Here is a 17,510-nt window from a genome sequence, read left to right on the forward strand (position 1 = left end):
TGCACACAACTTGACTATTGCTGAAAAAATGCTCTTTTGTTGAAGTGTTTATCTTGTACTCAACAGGATCATCTGTAAGAATATCAAGTCAAGGGGAAAACCAATTTTCTTACTGCTCGAAAGGAGAGTGCTAACTTTTTCGCTAGTGGATTATAACTTTTTACAGGCAATGCCATGGAGAATGCAACAAGTAATGATGATTGACAGTTAACAGCCCCTCTTGTGTCTGAATTCCTTCTTCTTTTACAATGGCCTAGTTAATGTCTCCTTCTTTGGTAAAGATAGATGCAAAGTCATCATTCCTCCATGAGTAAATTTCCTTTTCTGCTCTCTAGACAGCTCTACCCCTCCTCACACCATCTTCTTATTATTTAAATGGCAACAGAAGATTTTGGAATTCCCTTTTGTGTTAGCTGTCAGTATCTTGACATTCCCTCCTTGCTTCTCTCATTTGCTGTTTTACTTCCTTCCTTGGAGCTTTTACATTTTGCCCGTTTCTCTGTTTTCTGCCTGACGTTTGCCATGAGTACACATTTTCTTTTTTATCATTATTCCTACCTTATTTGTCTCCTAACTCTCTGGACCTGTTTGCCTTATAGCTCCTGTTGAATGGAATATACCTTTACTCTCTCTTCTTTGAATGCTCCACTATTTCTTTTCCTGCCAGTTTTTGACTCTCACTTATTTGACTCACATCTATTTCTTACCCATTGAAGATTGCTTTCCTTATTAATTATTTTTACTCTGCATTATTCATCACCCTTTTCATAGTTACCCTGAATCTTATGACACAGTAATCACTTTCCCCAAAATATTCCCTTTTGTCACTTCATCTACTCAGCTCATCTTAGTTGCCAGAACCAGTGCTGACAGTGTCTCCTTCCTCTTTGGACTGCAAACACAGCGCTGTAGGAAATTCTCCTGAAAACACGTTAGGAACAATTTTCCTTCACAGATCCTTACACTACCACTATGCCAGTCAGTATTCAGGTAAGATAGAGAAATATTTATTAAGCAAATATGCTAAGGGATATGGTCCGAAGGCAGGAATATGGAGTTAGGCCACAAATCAGCCATGATCTCATTGAATGGTGGAACAGACTCAAGGGGCTGAATGGCCTAGTCCTGTTCTTATCTTCCTCTGAACTAAATTTGCTCCTAAATGTTCTATGTTTCAATCAGGCATAATCTATTAATCTAATATTTAGAAAGGAAACTGATTTATTGATCATAATGTTAATTTTACTGCACTCTATTTAGTATCAATTTGTGAACGCCTCCATTAAAAGTGCAGCTGAATTGGAGCTGAATTTCAAGGGTTAGGGATTTGGGAAAGATAACATTCTAATCATGTATCATACTTGACTCTTACTTTGGCAAGGTCTTTCACAGTTGCTGTTTTGCCAGTTCCTGTTGGTCCTGCAGGCGAGCCTCCAAGGTTCAGGTGCAGGGCTCCAGTCAGAGTTAGCCAACAGCGGTCAGTGAGTGGCGTGATTACTAATCGAGGTGAGCAGCCAAGATATTCATAGCCATAGGTGAAGGAGCTGCTGGCCTGGACCACATAGCAAGTGTTGTTCTGCATGTTCCACTCATAACGCAACTGCCTGAAATACAGATTTTCTGTCAGTGGTCTTCCATGGGTTTCAAACACGGAACATTTTGAAAGGTTGACATTGACCGCAAGACCAACATGCTCAAATAGTCACAAAGCATTTTCGGAATGTGTCCAGTATGCATGCAGCTGCATCAACAAATTGGCTGGTACTGTTCTGCTCTTGTGTGGTTACCAAACTCTGCTCAATTTTATTTCATAACATTAAGTATAGACTGACAGATTGCCTTTGTGTGTCACCTCAGATTACACATAAACACACTAGAGTGAATCTCAAGGTTTTTGGAGATGTGTGAGTTGCATTGAATATTTTGGAGGGTTTTTCACCATGAGGCCTTGCCTCACCAAACTCACCTCATTACTCACTCTATCTCTGCTACAGAGCCCACCTGCTATCAAAACTCATGCTCTATCACTCTCACTAATGCCTGCAACATGTCTCACTCACTGTCACTCTCCCAGACTCTGCTAACACTAATATTGCAAGCCCTCTGCACCGCCTATTCATTGCTGGGAAATCTAGCTATCTGCACCAACAGGAGCAGCAGTGCTACCCGTAGTGATTATAACCAGGGTCAGCCAGGTGGACCTCATTGAATCTGAGTCCCCTGAATGGGGCCGTTAACCTGGTCTGATCAGGGACCTTTGGCTGGCAGATATAAACAGGAGTGTGTTCACTCTAAGAGCTGGATCAGTGTCAAGGACTCTCCATGTATAAATAAAAGGTGTTTTGGTGATGGGACACCAGCCTCTGGGGAGGTATTTCACTACCCACTTCCGCATTTGGTTGAAGCTGCCTCTTCTCACTCCGGCAGGAAAACAGCTATTAGAAGGGCAGAAAGAGTCAAGGTGGGTGGTGGCCTGTCCTTATAAGATTCTGGTCAGTGCTTTGTTTCCTTCTCCCCATTTCTAATGTAAAAGTCAGGGGATGTGTACCAGTAGTACATTTCAGGAACCGATTAAGGATTAAATCCCCTATACGCTCATAATAAAAGGAATGATAATATCACATACTGCAAATACACCATACATCGAAAATTTGGGAAACCATGGGAAACAAACTAATGTTGGCCCTGACTGCAACACCATTATCAGGGTAGAGTTATTGTTGCCTCAATTTAGCTTTTTTTAATAGAATCCCTATAGTGTAGAAGTAGACCATTGAGTCCACACCAACCCCACAAAAAGCAGCCCACCCAGACCCACCTCCTAACTCTGCAATCCTGCAATGCCTATGACTAATCCACGCAGCCTACACATCCCTGGACACCATTGGCAATTTAGCACGGCCAATCCACCGAACCTGCACATCTTAGGACTGTGGGAGGAAACCGGAGGAGCCAGGGGAAACCAACACAGGCACGGGGAGAATGTGCCAACTCCACACAGACCATTGTCTGAGGGTGGAATTGAACTAAAATCCCTTGGTGAGGCAGCAGTGCTAACTACTGAGCCACTATGCCATCCATTAAAGTGCCAACAGTACCTAAAGGACATCAATGGGAGCAATCAAAGTAAATCCAGAAAGCTGTTATTAATAAAGCCTCTGTTTTTAAACTTTGTACAACTTATTGTACTGGAGACAGGCTATGAACAGTCTGTTTGGCAGTTAAAAGTCATTGAAAGGATTGTTGCTGGAAAAGCTCAGCAGGTCTGGCAACATCTGTGAAGAAGAAGTCGGATTTACGTTCTGACCCTTCCTCAGAACAACATTGGCAGTTCTTTCGGTTTTCATAAAGAGGTTGCTCACTTTTTAATGACTATGGAAGAATGGGATGTCATGAAAATGAAGAAATCTGGTGGCCAATGTTGAGAAATGATATATCAGACAACCAACAGAATGAGAGCTGGGGGTAAAGCTCTGTGAAAATGGTTATGATGGTTAACCAATGCTCAGACAACAAGCAGGGTGGATGTGGTGGCAGAGTGTTGTTTAAATATTTTGAGGTCAGATATGTTGACCATCATCATTAAGAGGATGATTGAAAACAGACGCCATATGCTAAAACCTCCAGGAGTAAGTCCTATCAGGGTAGGCCCCACCGTCCCCGAGCTCCATTATAAGTCAGATCCCGGTAAAGCTCCTTCGCTGATGATGCTAATAAGTTAATGGTTTTTTTTCCCTCTGGTCCTACCTACACCCTGGGTGCACACAATCCAGTTATTGAGCTGCAGAAATCCACCAGATGACATCAAACGTAAATAAATCTCACCTGAATGCCAGATACAAGCAGTGTCAATGACTTTTGGCCACCCCCTCCCTCATCCCAAATATTGGGCCAAAACAATACCTTTTGTTTGAGGTTAGATAATACCTGATCCATTCAAAATCATCCTCTCTGACGATCTTCTTGGCAATGAGCTCACTCAGCACATCACGACAATGCACATTGATGGTCAGCAGAGTCTCAAGCACTGTTTCCTGGAAAGCCCACAGTGGTGCAGACATGAGCTCTGCCAATGCATCCAGCCTATTCATCATTACCAGACGGGCATCCTGCAGTTGGTTGTGTGGCCTGGGTCCATTGAAACACTTCTTACATTTCCGATTGAACATTATCTGACTCTGCACCAACAAACACAAAGAATGGCTATACTCAAACTAGGAAGATCTCGTATTTCTTGTGTTAAATTCAAAATTAAATACCCCAAATGAAATTAGTGACCCTGGGGACTTTAGAATTAGTCCTCTGTGTGACTGTCTGGAGGGGTAGTGGAAGCAGACGTTCAAAAGCAATCTGGTGAATACTCAAAAAGAAAAACTTTGCAGGGATACAGGGAAAGAACATGGAATAGGATTATCTGGATAAAAGTTGTTTCTGCAGCACAATGGACAGAGTTAATGGAGGTTTTATTTGATCACTGGAGAGGTAGTGAAAGCCCCTGAGCCCCTGTGCCTCTTCCAGAGAAGGCTCCTTAAATGTCAATCAGGCAATGACCAGGGCATCAGTGGCCTGGAATCAAGACCCAGAAGTGCCAAACACTGGAATTTGGTGAACAGTCAGAGGCTGGCATTGATTGGGCTCCGCAGTATCCCAGAAAAGGCTGCTGGAAGAGAATCCTGATGTCCTGGAATTGCTGAGGGGCCAGGATAAAGGTAAGTGATACAAAAACAAAGTTTCTGGAAAAGCTCAGCAAGTCTGGCAGCAGCTGTGAAGGAGAAAACAGAGTTAACGTTTTGGGTCTAGTGAACCTTCCTCAGAACTGATGGCGGCTGGGAAACTGACATTTTCCCAGCCACCATCAGTTCTGAGAAGGGTCACCGGACCCAAAACGTTAACTCTGTTTTCTCCTTCACAATTGCTGCCAGACTTGCTGAGCTTTTCCAGAAACTTTGTTTTTGTTCCTGACTTACAGCATCCACGGTTCTTTTGGTTTTTATTAAAAGGTAGGTGATGCAGGGCTGGAGTTGGGGGTCACAGGAGCAAGTCAGGTCAACTGGCTGGGTCCCAGCAGGAACTCTCCATGCCCTGAATCACTCCCTGCCTTTGATCAAGGGAATCTGGCCCCTCATCCCCATGAAATGATAAACAATTGGAGGGTCTGGTGACAGGCTTGATTGCGTCTGGCAGTGGCACAGTGGGATAAGGCTTTAAATGGTCCTTAATCAGACTCTCAAGGACCTCAGTTGACAATGGAACATAAGGTTTATTGTGAGCCTTCCTGCTCAGAGCTGAGTTCTGGTTGGATTGAGAAACTGTGAGTTAGATACACCACAGCCACACTGCTAAATTATAAGTCCTCCATGTCTCCAAGCACACCAGCTCTCAGAGGAGAAAATTCCATCTAAAATCTTTTACCATGGAATCTATTTGAAGACAGTTGAAAGTTCCAAGGGAATGACGTAAAATTAAAATTAGGTGATTTATTCACAGAGTTTTCTTAAAGTAGCCAGTCCGTTTTTTTAAACTTTACACAACAAATGGAAAAGCAATAAAGTCTGAATCAAAACATGAGGCTCAACAATCATCACGTATGTGTAAGCGTTTCCATTGTTTCAAACCGACAGCCAATAAGTCATACAAACAGCACTAGTCCACTGGTCTATTTAGTGAAATAGTATAGTAGCCTTTCTGGGTTCGTCTGGGTGGTTGACCAGGGCATAACCGAGGCACTCCAGTTCTACAAAGACACAGATGTCAGTGTTGATTAGCCTCTGGCACTGCTTTGACATGCTAGAGTTGACACTACTGCATCTTTCAGCACCCAAAATGTTTCTGTTGGAGTAATGCAGTCTATTTCAACTCAGTCTACACTTTCAGGCCTGTGTTTGAATCCATTAAAATTTGGATTGACATACTGCCTCATCTTCCCACTGCTCAGTGACAATAGCACAAAGCAGTCACTCTTTAAGCTTGAGCAGTGCTTTCCAATTGCTATCCTCCATTCTAAACCATTCATTACATTGCACCTCTCTACCCCATGCAACCCATTTACTGCTAATACCCTGATCATAGCCAGTCAAGACCATTAGAAAGGTTCCCTGTTCAGCATCCTGTCCACTGACCTCAGTACGTTTATTAAATCCCACATCAAAACCTGTGTGCCCATTAGCATTGTGTGTTGTCACAATGTTGATTGGGGCAGGGTGCTGGTAATCAAATCCCACTCGTCCATGAATCTTCACAAATGTATAAAGCAAATGTAAAGTCTCCTAAGTCCCAGAGGACCACAGGGCTGTTCTCTCATTAGAGAAAGAAACAACTGTTGTATATAAACAAGCAGTTGAATCACGAAATGGTTAATCTGCCTAATTTTTAAATTATTGCCTTGGACAAGTGATACGTGCCCAGTTTCACCAATAAACAAAAAAGTATATATAATTTAGACAAATTTATCCTTTATCAAGTGGAAAGAAACAGATTATTAATGACCACAGTGTAAACTTAAACCCTATCCCAATTAAATGCAAACAGATACTTTCATTCAAAACAAAACAGATGAGACAGCCCTGCAGAAATAGGATGGGCAGAAATCACAGGCAAAAAGGAACAAATATTCACAGAATCATAGAATCAAACAATCAAGTTTACGCCAATACATGTGAAACACCTAATGTTCAACCTTAACCCATTTACCAGCACTTGGCCCATCCCCTTGAATATTACGTCATGCCAAGTGGTCATCCAGGTATTTCTTAAACAATGTGAGGCAGCTTGCCTCTATCACCCTCCCGGATATTGCAGTGCAGGAGTGTGGTAGCAATTACTGTTACCATACGCTTGGACTTTTGTTGAGTTGGATGTCTAAGCTGTTAAACATTCTCTGCTGTAGTTTGTCCTACAGCCAATCCTGTGTTGGATCTCCCAGCCATAGTTTCATAGATTCACCTCACCTCTGGAACTCTTCTGTCCATGTTTGAACCGAGGCTGTAATGAGGTCAGGAGCTGAGTGGCCCTGGCAGAACCCAAACTGGGCGTCACTGAGCAGGTTATTGCTGAGCAGGTGCTGCTTGATAGCACTGTTACTGACACCTTCCATCACTTTACTATCATCAAGAGGAGACTGGTGGAGCAGGAATTGGTCGGGTTGGATTTGTCCTGCTTTTTATGTACAGTATATACCTGGACAATTTTCCACCTTGTTGGGTAGATGCCAGTGTTGTAACTGTACTGGAACAGCTTGACTAGGGGAGCAGCATGTTCTGGAGCACAAGTCTTCAGTACTATTGCCGGAATGTTGTCAGGGCCTGTAGATTTGCAGTATCAGGGCTTCCGACAGTTTCTTGATATCATATGGAATGAATCAAATTGGTTGAAGACAGGCATCTGTAACACCTGCGGAGGAAGCCAAGATGGATCATTCATTTGGCATTTCTGGCTGAAGATTGTTGTGAATGCTTCAGCCTTATATTTTGCATTGATCTATCGGGCTCTTCCACCATTGAGGATGGGGATATTTGTGCAGCTTCCTCCTCCAGTGAGTTGTTTAATTGTCCACCGTCATTGATTATTTGAATTGGCCAGGCTGCAGAGCTTAGATCTAATCCATTGGTTGTGGGATCACTTAGCTCTGTCTATCACTTGCTGCTTTTGCTGTTTGGTGTGCAGCTAGTCCTGTTTGGAAGCTTCACCAGGTTGATACCTCATCTTCAGGTATGCCTGGTGCTGCTCCTGGCCTTCCCTCCTGCACTCTCCATTGAACCAGGGTTGATCCCTTGGCTGGATGGTAATGATTAAGTGGGGGATATGCCGGGCCATGAGGTTACAGATTGTGCTGAAGAACAATCTTGCTGCTGTTGATGGCCCACAGCAGTTCATGGATGCCCAGCCTTGAGTTGCTAGATCTGTGTGAAGTCTGTCCCATTTAGCACGGTGATAGTGCCTCACAACATGATGGAGGATATTCTGAATGTGAAGGTTGGATTTTATCTCTACAATGTCCGTATGGTGGTCACTCCCACTGATACTGCCTGCAGCTGGCAGACTGATGAGGGTGAAGTCAAACATAATTTTCCCTTTTGTCCTGCCGCAGACCCAGTCTCGCAGCTCTGTCCTTTCGGACCCGACCAGCTCGATCAGTCGTACTGCTGCCGAGCGGCTCATGGTGGTGGACATTGAAATTCCCTACGCAGAGAGCATTTTAAGCCCTTGCTACCCTCCGTGTTCCCTCCAAGTTGCTCAATATGGAAGATTACCAATTCATCAGCTGAGGGAGGACGGTATGTGGTAATCAGCAGGAGGTTTTCCTACTCCATGTTTAACCTAAAGCCATGAGACTTCATGGGGTCCTGGCAAAAGTTGAGGACTCCCAGGGCAACTCCTCCCCCAACTGTGTACCACTGTGTTGTCACCTCTACTGGGTCAAGAGTACTTTGCAAATCTACTGTTATAACAGTGGGACATGGAAATGATTGGGAATATTGCATGGTGCATCACAGCATCTTAACCCCTCTCAGTCTGCATGCACCATTCCCTCTGTCAGAGGGGTCTGAAAATCTACAGCATAGTCTCACGTTTTTAACATGGAAATACAGCTATTTAAGATTAATAATCTGTAACAATTTAGAACAAATTAGTGTTCCTGATTAGTATTCCTAATTTTAAGTAATGTTGCTTCCATATGCTCTCTGTCAATAATACTTATATATTCACTTTGAATGTTTGCTTTACAGAAATAGGTCTTGAATCCAATAAGCAGCTTAAATTATTTTACTTATCAAGTCACCTTAACGGACCCCACATAACCTGGTTGAAACTGTTTTTGACATCTGGGTTGTCAACTGCAGTTAGGTAATTATTGAGATATGTTTCTTGGTCTTTTTCCCCTTGTGCTTTGGAGAAGTTTGATTTATTTTTGAATGGGAACTGGGTTAGATAATATCAGAAAGCTATCTTTTCACCCCTGGGATTCATTTCAAAATGAGTTTAGAAAGGTGAAGATGATGCCAGCAAAAAAGTGTTGAATGAAGTAACAGAGATAATGGGAACTGCAGATGCTGGAGAATTCCAAGATAATAAAATGTGAGGCTGGATGAACACAGCAGGCCAAGCAGCATCTCAGGAGCACAAAAGCTGACGTTTCGGGCCTAGACCCTTCATCAGAGAGGGGGATGTGGAGAGGGAACTGGAATAAATAGGGAGAGAGGGGGAGGCAGACCGAAGATGGAGAGTAAAGAAGATAGGTGGAGAGAGTATAGGTGGGGAGGTAGGGAGGGGATAGGTCAGTCCAGGGAAGACGGACAGGTCAAGGAGGTGGGATGAGGTTAGTAGGTAGATGGGGGTGTGGCTTGGGGTGGGAGGAAGGGATGGGTGAGAGGAAGAACAGGTTAGGGAAGCAGAGACAGGTTGGACTGGTTTTGGGATGCAGTGGGTGGAGGGGAAGAGCTGGGCTGGTTGTGTGGTGCAGTGGGGGGAGGGGACGAACTGGGCTGGTTTAGGGATGCAGTTGGGGAAGGGGAGATTTTGAAACTGGTGAAGTCCACATTGATACCATTAGGCTGCAGGGTTCCCAGGCGGAATATGAGTTGCTGTTCCTGCAACCTTCGGGTGGCATCATTGTGGCACTGCAGGAGGCCCATGATGGACATGTCATCTAGAGAATGGGAGGGGGAGTGGAAATGGTTTGCGACTGGGAGGTGCAGTTGTTTGTTGCGAACTGAGCGGAGGTGTTCTGCAAAGCGGTCCCCAAGCCTCCGCTTGGTTTCCCCAATGTAGAGGTAGCCACACCGGGTACAGTGGATGCAGTATACCACATTGGCAGATGTGCAGGTGAACCTCTGCTTAATGTGGAATGTCATCTTGGGGCCTGGGATAGGGGTGAGGGAGGAGGTGTGGGGCCAAGTGTAGCATTTCCTGCGGTTGCAGGGGAAGGTGCCGGGTGTGGTGGGGTTGGAGGGCAGTGTGGAGCGAACAAGGGAGTCACGGAGAGAGTGGTCTCTCCGGAAAGCAGACAGGGGTGGGGATGGAAAAATGTCTTGGGTGGTGGGGTCGGATTGTAGATGGCGGAAGTGTCGGAGGATGATGCGTTGTATCCGGAGGTTGGTAGGGTGGTGTGTGAGAATGAGGGGGATCCTCTTTGGGCGGTTATGGCGGGGGCGGGGTGTGAAGGATGTGTTGCGGGAAATATGGGAGACGCGGTCAAGGGTGTTCTCGATCACTGTGGGGGGAAAGTTGCGGTCCTTAAAGAACTTGGACATCTGGGATGTGCGGGAGTGGAATGTCTTATCGTGGGAGCAGATGCGGCGGAGGCTGAGGAATTGGGAATAGGGGATGGAATTTTTGCAGGAGGGTGGGTGGGAGGAGGTGTATTCTAGGTAGCTGTGGGAGTCGGTGGGCTTGAAATGGACATCAGTTACAAGCTGGTTGCCTGAGATGGAGACTGAGAGGTCCAGGAAGGTGAGGGATGTGCTGGAGATGGCCCAGGTGAACTGAAGGTTGGGGTGGAAGGTGTTGGTTCAGTTCACCTGGTGCTGCTTGGTCTGCTGTGTTCATCCAGCCTCACATTTTATTATCTTGAATGAAGTAAGCTTTGGTGATTTTTCTTTGACACAATTTAAAGGGAGGGGAGCAGAGGCTGATGTTCTGAAGCTGTGGAGGCTATATTTGGTCAATGTTGAAAAATATTTAGAAACCGATGACAGGAGCAGGAACGTTATCACTAGAAAACAAACTTAAGATAACAGTCATTTTTATGCAGTTAGTTTTACCATTTGAAATGTACTATCTGAAAGGCTGATGTAAGTAGATTCGTTAATCATTTCAAAGGCAAATTGGATAAATACTAAGGGCTACAAAGAAAGGGCAGAGGACTGGAACTAACTACTTTGTCTTATCAGAGAGCCAGAAGAGTTGATGGGCTGAAAACCCTATCCTGGCATGACTCCAGTAGAGTTGCAGTAGGCCTACACATAAAGCTGATGCTCCGAAGGGCTAAAGCCCAGTTTTTCCTTCAGATTATCTCCATCTACTCCAAATAAAGCAAATTGCACTGAGGGAGAGGAACCAACAGCAGATAAAGCCTGATTTAGTGATTCTTTATTGGGCGTAACTCAGAATTTACACTCAGAGATGCACCAAATATGGCTTCCATGTTGCAATATTAAGTTAGCCCAAATCTCCATCCAATCTCAGAATATGTGCAAGTGTAATGTAGGTATAAGTCAACACAAACAACCACGAACCATGCAAAGTTGCAGACCCAAACTAGATAATTCTTCTTTAATTGAGCTTATTTTGAACATAAATTCTTTGAACCTTTATTTATGCTTACAGGACAAAGGTATCTGCGATCATGATTTTGATTTGATTTATTATTGTCACATGTACTGCAATACAATGAAAAGTATTGTTTTGCTTGCTATCCAGAAAAATCATACCTGACATAAGTACATCAGGGTAATAGAACAGGATGCAGAATACAGTATTCTAGGTACAGAGAAGGTACAGAGGAAGATCAATTATAATAATATGAAAGATCCATTCATTAGTCTGATAACAGTAAGGAAGAATCTTTTCTTAAATCTGTTGATTGCTGTTTTCAAATTTTTGTATCTTCTGCCCGACAGAGGAGGATGGAATAGATTATAACCAGGAAGCGTCTTTATTTACTTTGGCTGCTTTCCCAAGGGAGTGGGAAGTATAGACAGAGTCAATAAAAGGAAGAGATAATGGGAACTGCAGATGCTGGAGAATTCGAGATTACAAAGTGTGGAGCTGGATGAACACAGCAGGCCAAGCAGCATCTCAGGAGCACAAAAGCTGATGTTTCGGGCCTACACCCAAAACACAGCTTTTATGCTCCTAAGATGCTGCTTGGCCTGCTGTGTTCATCCAGCTCCACACTCAGTGAAAGGAAGGCTGGTTTGCATGATGAACTGGTTTGCATTCACAACTCTCAGTAATTTCCTACTGTCTTAGACTGAGCATTTGCCATACTAAGCTGTGATGTGTATGGATAGGATGCTTTCAATGATGCATCTATAAAAATTGATAAAACTCATTGTGGATATGCTGGATTTCCTTAGCCTGCTGAGGAAGAAGAGGCATTTGTGTGTTTTCCTGACTGTAGGCTCGACGTGGATGGATAGATCGTTAGTGATATTTACTCATAGGAAATTGAACCTTTTGACCACCTCCACCACAGCACATTGATACAGACTGGGGTGTGCCCTCCACTCTGCTTCCTAAAATCAATTATCAGCTCCTTCATTTTGCTGACATTGAGGGAGAGATTGATGTCAATACACCATATCACGAATCTCCCTATTTTTCCTGTACGTTGTCTCGTCGTTGTCCGACCCATTACTGTGGTGTCATCAGCAAATTGTAAATGGTGTTTGAGTTGAATTTAGCCACACAGTCATGACTGTGTAAGTTGTACAGCTGTAGAGTAAGGGGCTGAGTATGCAGCCTTGCAGGGTACTGGTGTTCAGCATTGCCATGGAGGTGGTTGCCTATCCTTATTGATAGCAGTCTGCAGGTCAGAAAGTCAAGGATCCAATTTCAGAGGGGTGTAGCAGAGTCCTAGGTCTTGGATTTTGTAGATGGGTTTGATAGGAATTATAGTGTTGAAGATTGAGCTAAAGACAATAAATAAGGGTGTAAAGTAAGTGTTGTTGTCATCCAAATGCTCCAGGGATGAGTGTAGAGCCAGGGAGACGGCATCTGCCATGGATTTAATGTGACGGTAAGCGACTTGTAACAGATCAAGGCAATCTGGGAGGCTAGAATTAATGTGTGCAGTAACAGGTGAAATCCAGCAACATCAAATTTATGTCATTCAGCCCAACAATACCATGCTATTTATGCTTCGTACGAATCTCATTCCACCCCTCTTCATTTCATCCTGGCAGCATATCCTTCCAGTCCTTTGTCTTTCAGTATGCATCTGGCTTACCCATTGTTGGGAAGGTGGTGGCAAAGTGGTAATGGCATGGTTGGTAATCCAGAGGTCCTCTTAATGTTCTGGGGACAGGGTTCCTTTTCCCAGTATGACAGTCGGTGGGATTTACATTTTAAAGGAAAATCCCAGAATTAAAAGTAGCTCCCAATAATGGAGCCCAGAAAACTATCCTTTTTGAATATATTTAGAACCCACCACTGATGCCCTGCTGCCATTACCAGGTCTGGCCTACATGAGAATCAAGAACAACAGTAATGTGGGTGACTCTTACTTTCAAATGGCCCTAAATGTTATTTAGTTTATTTACCTCAAACTGCTTTAATTTTTTCAGTAACATATAAGCTTAATATTTTATTCAAAGTAACAAAATACAGATTAGATGTCAGTGAGGAGCTATCTTACAAAGTACAAAAATAACTACTCTTTTTGGTGCAACTACACCTCCTCCCTTAGCAAGGAAAGCTGGAGGATTTATTTTATAGTAACTCCTAACTTATTGTTGGTTCAGTCAATGCTGTTCATTATAATGTCATTGATAAAAGAGGGAAGGTATATCATTTTAATGTCATAACATTTGCTGCAATATTTAATTGCCCGATTTCCTGTACTGTGGCAGCACATCCCAGACTGAAGGCCTGAGACTTACCTTGATTGATAAACTCCTAAGGCACTCAGAGACGGCAACCTCAATTTACACAATTTCAGACGTGTCTCAGCATCCATCAGGATTGGTCCAAGTACCTTTCATGTTGCATGACAGAAGAGTGCTGATTGGTTAGCAAGTGGACTCTGAATGGTAGAAGTGTTACCATGGCCAATGCAGTTATTAATACTGACTGACAATTAACTGCCAAGCTTTGTTTAAGTTTGAAACAGTGATATTTGCCTCCTACTGGTCAGGAAAATGCTCTAAGAAATTAACCAGTGAACAAGCAAGTGCAAGGTGCAACTCAACAAACTAGGCGGCAGTCATACAACCAACAGTGACAACAAACTGCCCAATGTCACTGAAGTGACTCACACTTAATGCACTCATCACATTACCAAAACTCTTCCTGTCTTTGGAAAAAGCTTTTATGATATATTTTCTCATCCCTAGCTTCAGTCTGGTAAAAATCAGATTGACAGTTAACATCTCAAACTGCGAAGATTCTAACTGATGACACTATATCTTGACACAAGGTTAATCTAAGCATGCCTCTAATCTAAATCTCCTCAACATGTAGTTCCAGAAAAAAAATGTATTTGCCTGAAACATCTTTATCTCAATATTGTCATGCTGGATATTTTATATGAAATTCGGTAACTTCAGCCAGTTGTATCTACGTGAGTCTGAGCTCTGACAGCATAGAACTAGGCACTGGCCTTATTCAACTGAAACAAAAATTACTAGTCCATGTTCCTAATTTGAGCATGTTTATTCATTACATGAACAAAAGTTGAAATTTAGGAAACGAGCTCTCCAGACAGAGATCAAGTTCAAGAACAACTGAAGACTTTGCTTACCACAGTGACGACAACCTGCCCTGGATGAGAGAGCACCCACTCTTTGAATTGTGTTACTTTCCAATCACTTATTCCAAACCGGAGATGCCTAGATTAACATTTAAGGAGAAACATTAGTACCTCTAACCAGGAGCCAAGGACAGAACACATCATGAGCACTGACACAATAAGGACTAACGTTATTCTAGCAGAGTTATTATTGTGTGAATAAAAACTGAAAGCTCTGTAGATGCTGTAAATCAGAAACAAAAACATAAGTTTTTTTGAGAAAGTTCTGAGGAAGTGTCACAGGACCCAACAAATTAATGCTGATTTCTCTTCACAGATGCTGCCAGACCCGCTGAGTTTTTCCAGCAACATCTGTTTCCGTTATTATTGTGTGACTTGCCCCAAGAGATTTGATAGAGATAACGGTTGTTGCATGAACCAATTCCACGGAAATTGTTGACTTTTTTCTTGCAAGTGATGGATATTAAAACACTGTAATGGCAAGAATGAAGAGAGGCAATATAAACAAAATGCCACAATTTCAAGAGAACAGAAAGGTCTGGAAGTTTATAAACAGTGCTCTTGAAAGCTGGCAGAACAAATTTGTTAAAAGGCATAAGGAATCTTTGGTTGTATAGATAGAGATAAAGAGTACAACAACAAAGAAATTAAGCTAAATATTTACAAGGGTTACCACCAGCCCATAGCTGACTGATTCTTATGAGACTTCAATTATGTGGACAGAAACTGGATTATGTGGACTCCCAGTCAGCGATTCCCATCCCATACAAATTAGAAGCCGGAGTCAGCTATTTGCCACCTCAAGCATAGTCTGCTATTCAATAAGAAAATGGCCAATTTGTATGTGATTTGAATTCCACATTCCTTTCAACCCCAGTAATCTTTGATTCCCCGACACAACAAGAATCTATTGAGCTCCACAAAGTATTCAATAGTCCTATCTCTAAACACTTCTGAGGCAGAGTTTCAAAGTTGCACAAGCCTCTGAGAGAACAAATGTTTCATCATCACTGTTCTAAAATGGTAACTCGTAATTGTTAAACAGTGCCTCCTTAAAACTCTTTAGGATCTTGTACACTACAATTGAGTCACCCGTTACTTTTTTAAACTCTCGTGGAAATAAATTCAGTTTGTCAAACTATCCTCATGGCACTCAATCCAGGTCAAATCAAGTCAAGATGCCATAATCTTACCAAACCATTGGGCTGCTCTCTGATAGAGAGAGTTGACTGGTGGTATGATTTAACCTGAGGGTCATCATAACTCAGCCGAGGGGAGAGATTCATAGATTCGTGCAGTTCAGAAAAGGCCCTTTGGCCCATTGAATCTCATCGACATAACTACCATGAAAGGTGCACCAATCCCAATTTCCTGCATATGTCCCGTATCCTTGAATGTTATCATATTTGAAACACTCATCCAAGTATTTTTTAAGGTTGTAAGGTTTCCAGGAGCCAATACTTTCCCCAGCAGCGCGTTCTGGATTACCACCATCTGCTTTTTCCCAAGTCCCTCTGAATTTCCTGCCTCTTCCTCCAAAGCCATGCGCTCTTGTGATTGACCCCTCGACCAAGGGGAACAGCTGCACTCAATTTACCATGTCTATACCTCTCATAATCTTATACACCTCAATCATGAGAATGTGCAAAATCCACACAGACAGTTGCCCGAGGCTGGAATTGAACCCAGGTTTCTGGTGCTGTGAGGCTGCAGTGCTAACCACTGAGCCACCGTGCCGCCCTAAGATGTGCTTCTAAGATGCTGCTTGGCCTGCTGTGTTCAGCCAGCTCTACACCTTGTTATCTAACCTTCTCCCACTATCCTTTGTGTCCTATTAGCAAGTCAGTCTGATCTGTCTCGCCAAGTTTCCCTCAATGCCATGTGCTTTAACCTTCTCAGTCAATCTCCCATGTGGGACCTTGTCCAAAGCTTTGCTAAAATCATATAAACTACATCAACTGAACTTCCCTCATCCACACTCTTGATCAAATTTTCAAAGAATTCCCTCTGACATAGCTATGCTGACTATCCCTAATTAACCCATGCCTTTCCAAGTGGGTATTAACTTGCTATTTCAGAATTTTCTCCAATAGTCTTGCTGCCACTGATGGTTCGCCATCAGTTCACCAGACTATAACTTCCTGGTTGATCTCTACTACCCTCTTGAACCGCATTAGCCATCCTTCAGTCCCCTGGCACTTCCCCTATGGCTAGAGAGAAATTAAAAATATGTCAGAACCTCTGCAATTTCCTGCCGTGCCTTCCACAGCAGCCTGGGATGCATGCCCCCTCTGCCTGCAATGTGACCACCTCACTAAACATGCTGCTCACAACATGCTCAGCACTGCAGATGCTCCACCACTAAATTAGTTAAACATTATTTCCTTTTCACAAAACCATGTTGTCTCCTACTGATTACCTTGAGATTTTCTAAGTGTGCAGCTCTGATCTCTTTAACAATCAAACACCTTCCCCAGGATAGCTGCCTCACAGCATTAGCAAGCCAAGTTCAATCCTAACCTGGGGCAACTGTCTGTGTGGAGTTTGCATTTTCTCATGTCTGCGTGGGTTTCTGCTGGGTACTCCAGTTTCCTCCCACAGCCCAAAGCTTTGCAAAATTGTGGATTGCCATGCGTGGGATGGGGTAGAGGGAGAGGATCTGGCTGGAATACTCGTCAGAGGTTTGGTGCAGAGCCAATGGGCTGAATGGTGTCTATCTGCACTGTAGGGGTTTTATAGCCCTCGGTCCATATTATGCACCAGGAAAAATTAATAATTCTTACATCCTTCCCCAGTTTGCTGCATTGTATTTATTCCAAACACTGAGTTACAGTCTGGCCACTGAGTAGCAAGGAGCATTCCCACTGAACAATGCTTATGCCTCCTGCTCATTCCCTTCTTCAAACTTTTCTTAACCAAGTTGTCATACACCTTTTGCAGACAGAAAAGATTTCCTTTTTAAAGGGTTCTGGCTACTTTTAAGTATTATGAACTCATGGCAAATTCCAGATAATGAATACTACTGGTTGTAATCACAAAT

The 17,510-nt window shown here is 43.2% G+C and overlaps 1 protein-coding gene across 1 annotated transcript in view; it reads right to left on the minus strand.

Moving 5' to 3' along the window:
• Positions 1-17,510, minus strand: part of LOC125452334 (dynein axonemal heavy chain 6-like) — a 920,763-nt gene that overhangs the window by 672,103 nt on the left and 231,150 nt on the right. Inside the window, exons 27-29 of the mRNA XM_059645527.1 lie at positions 14,462-14,549; positions 3,928-4,178; positions 1,373-1,604 (exon numbers count right to left, since the gene is read on the minus strand). Of these exons, the coding sequence (XP_059501510.1) occupies positions 1,373-1,604; positions 3,928-4,178; positions 14,462-14,549 (571 nt within the window). The remainder of the gene's footprint in view (positions 1-1,372; positions 1,605-3,927; positions 4,179-14,461; positions 14,550-17,510) is intronic.

The sequence above is a fragment of the Stegostoma tigrinum genome, chromosome 4 (assembly GCF_030684315.1).
Source record: "Stegostoma tigrinum isolate sSteTig4 chromosome 4, sSteTig4.hap1, whole genome shotgun sequence".
Lineage (NCBI taxonomy): Eukaryota > Metazoa > Chordata > Chondrichthyes > Orectolobiformes > Stegostomatidae > Stegostoma > Stegostoma tigrinum.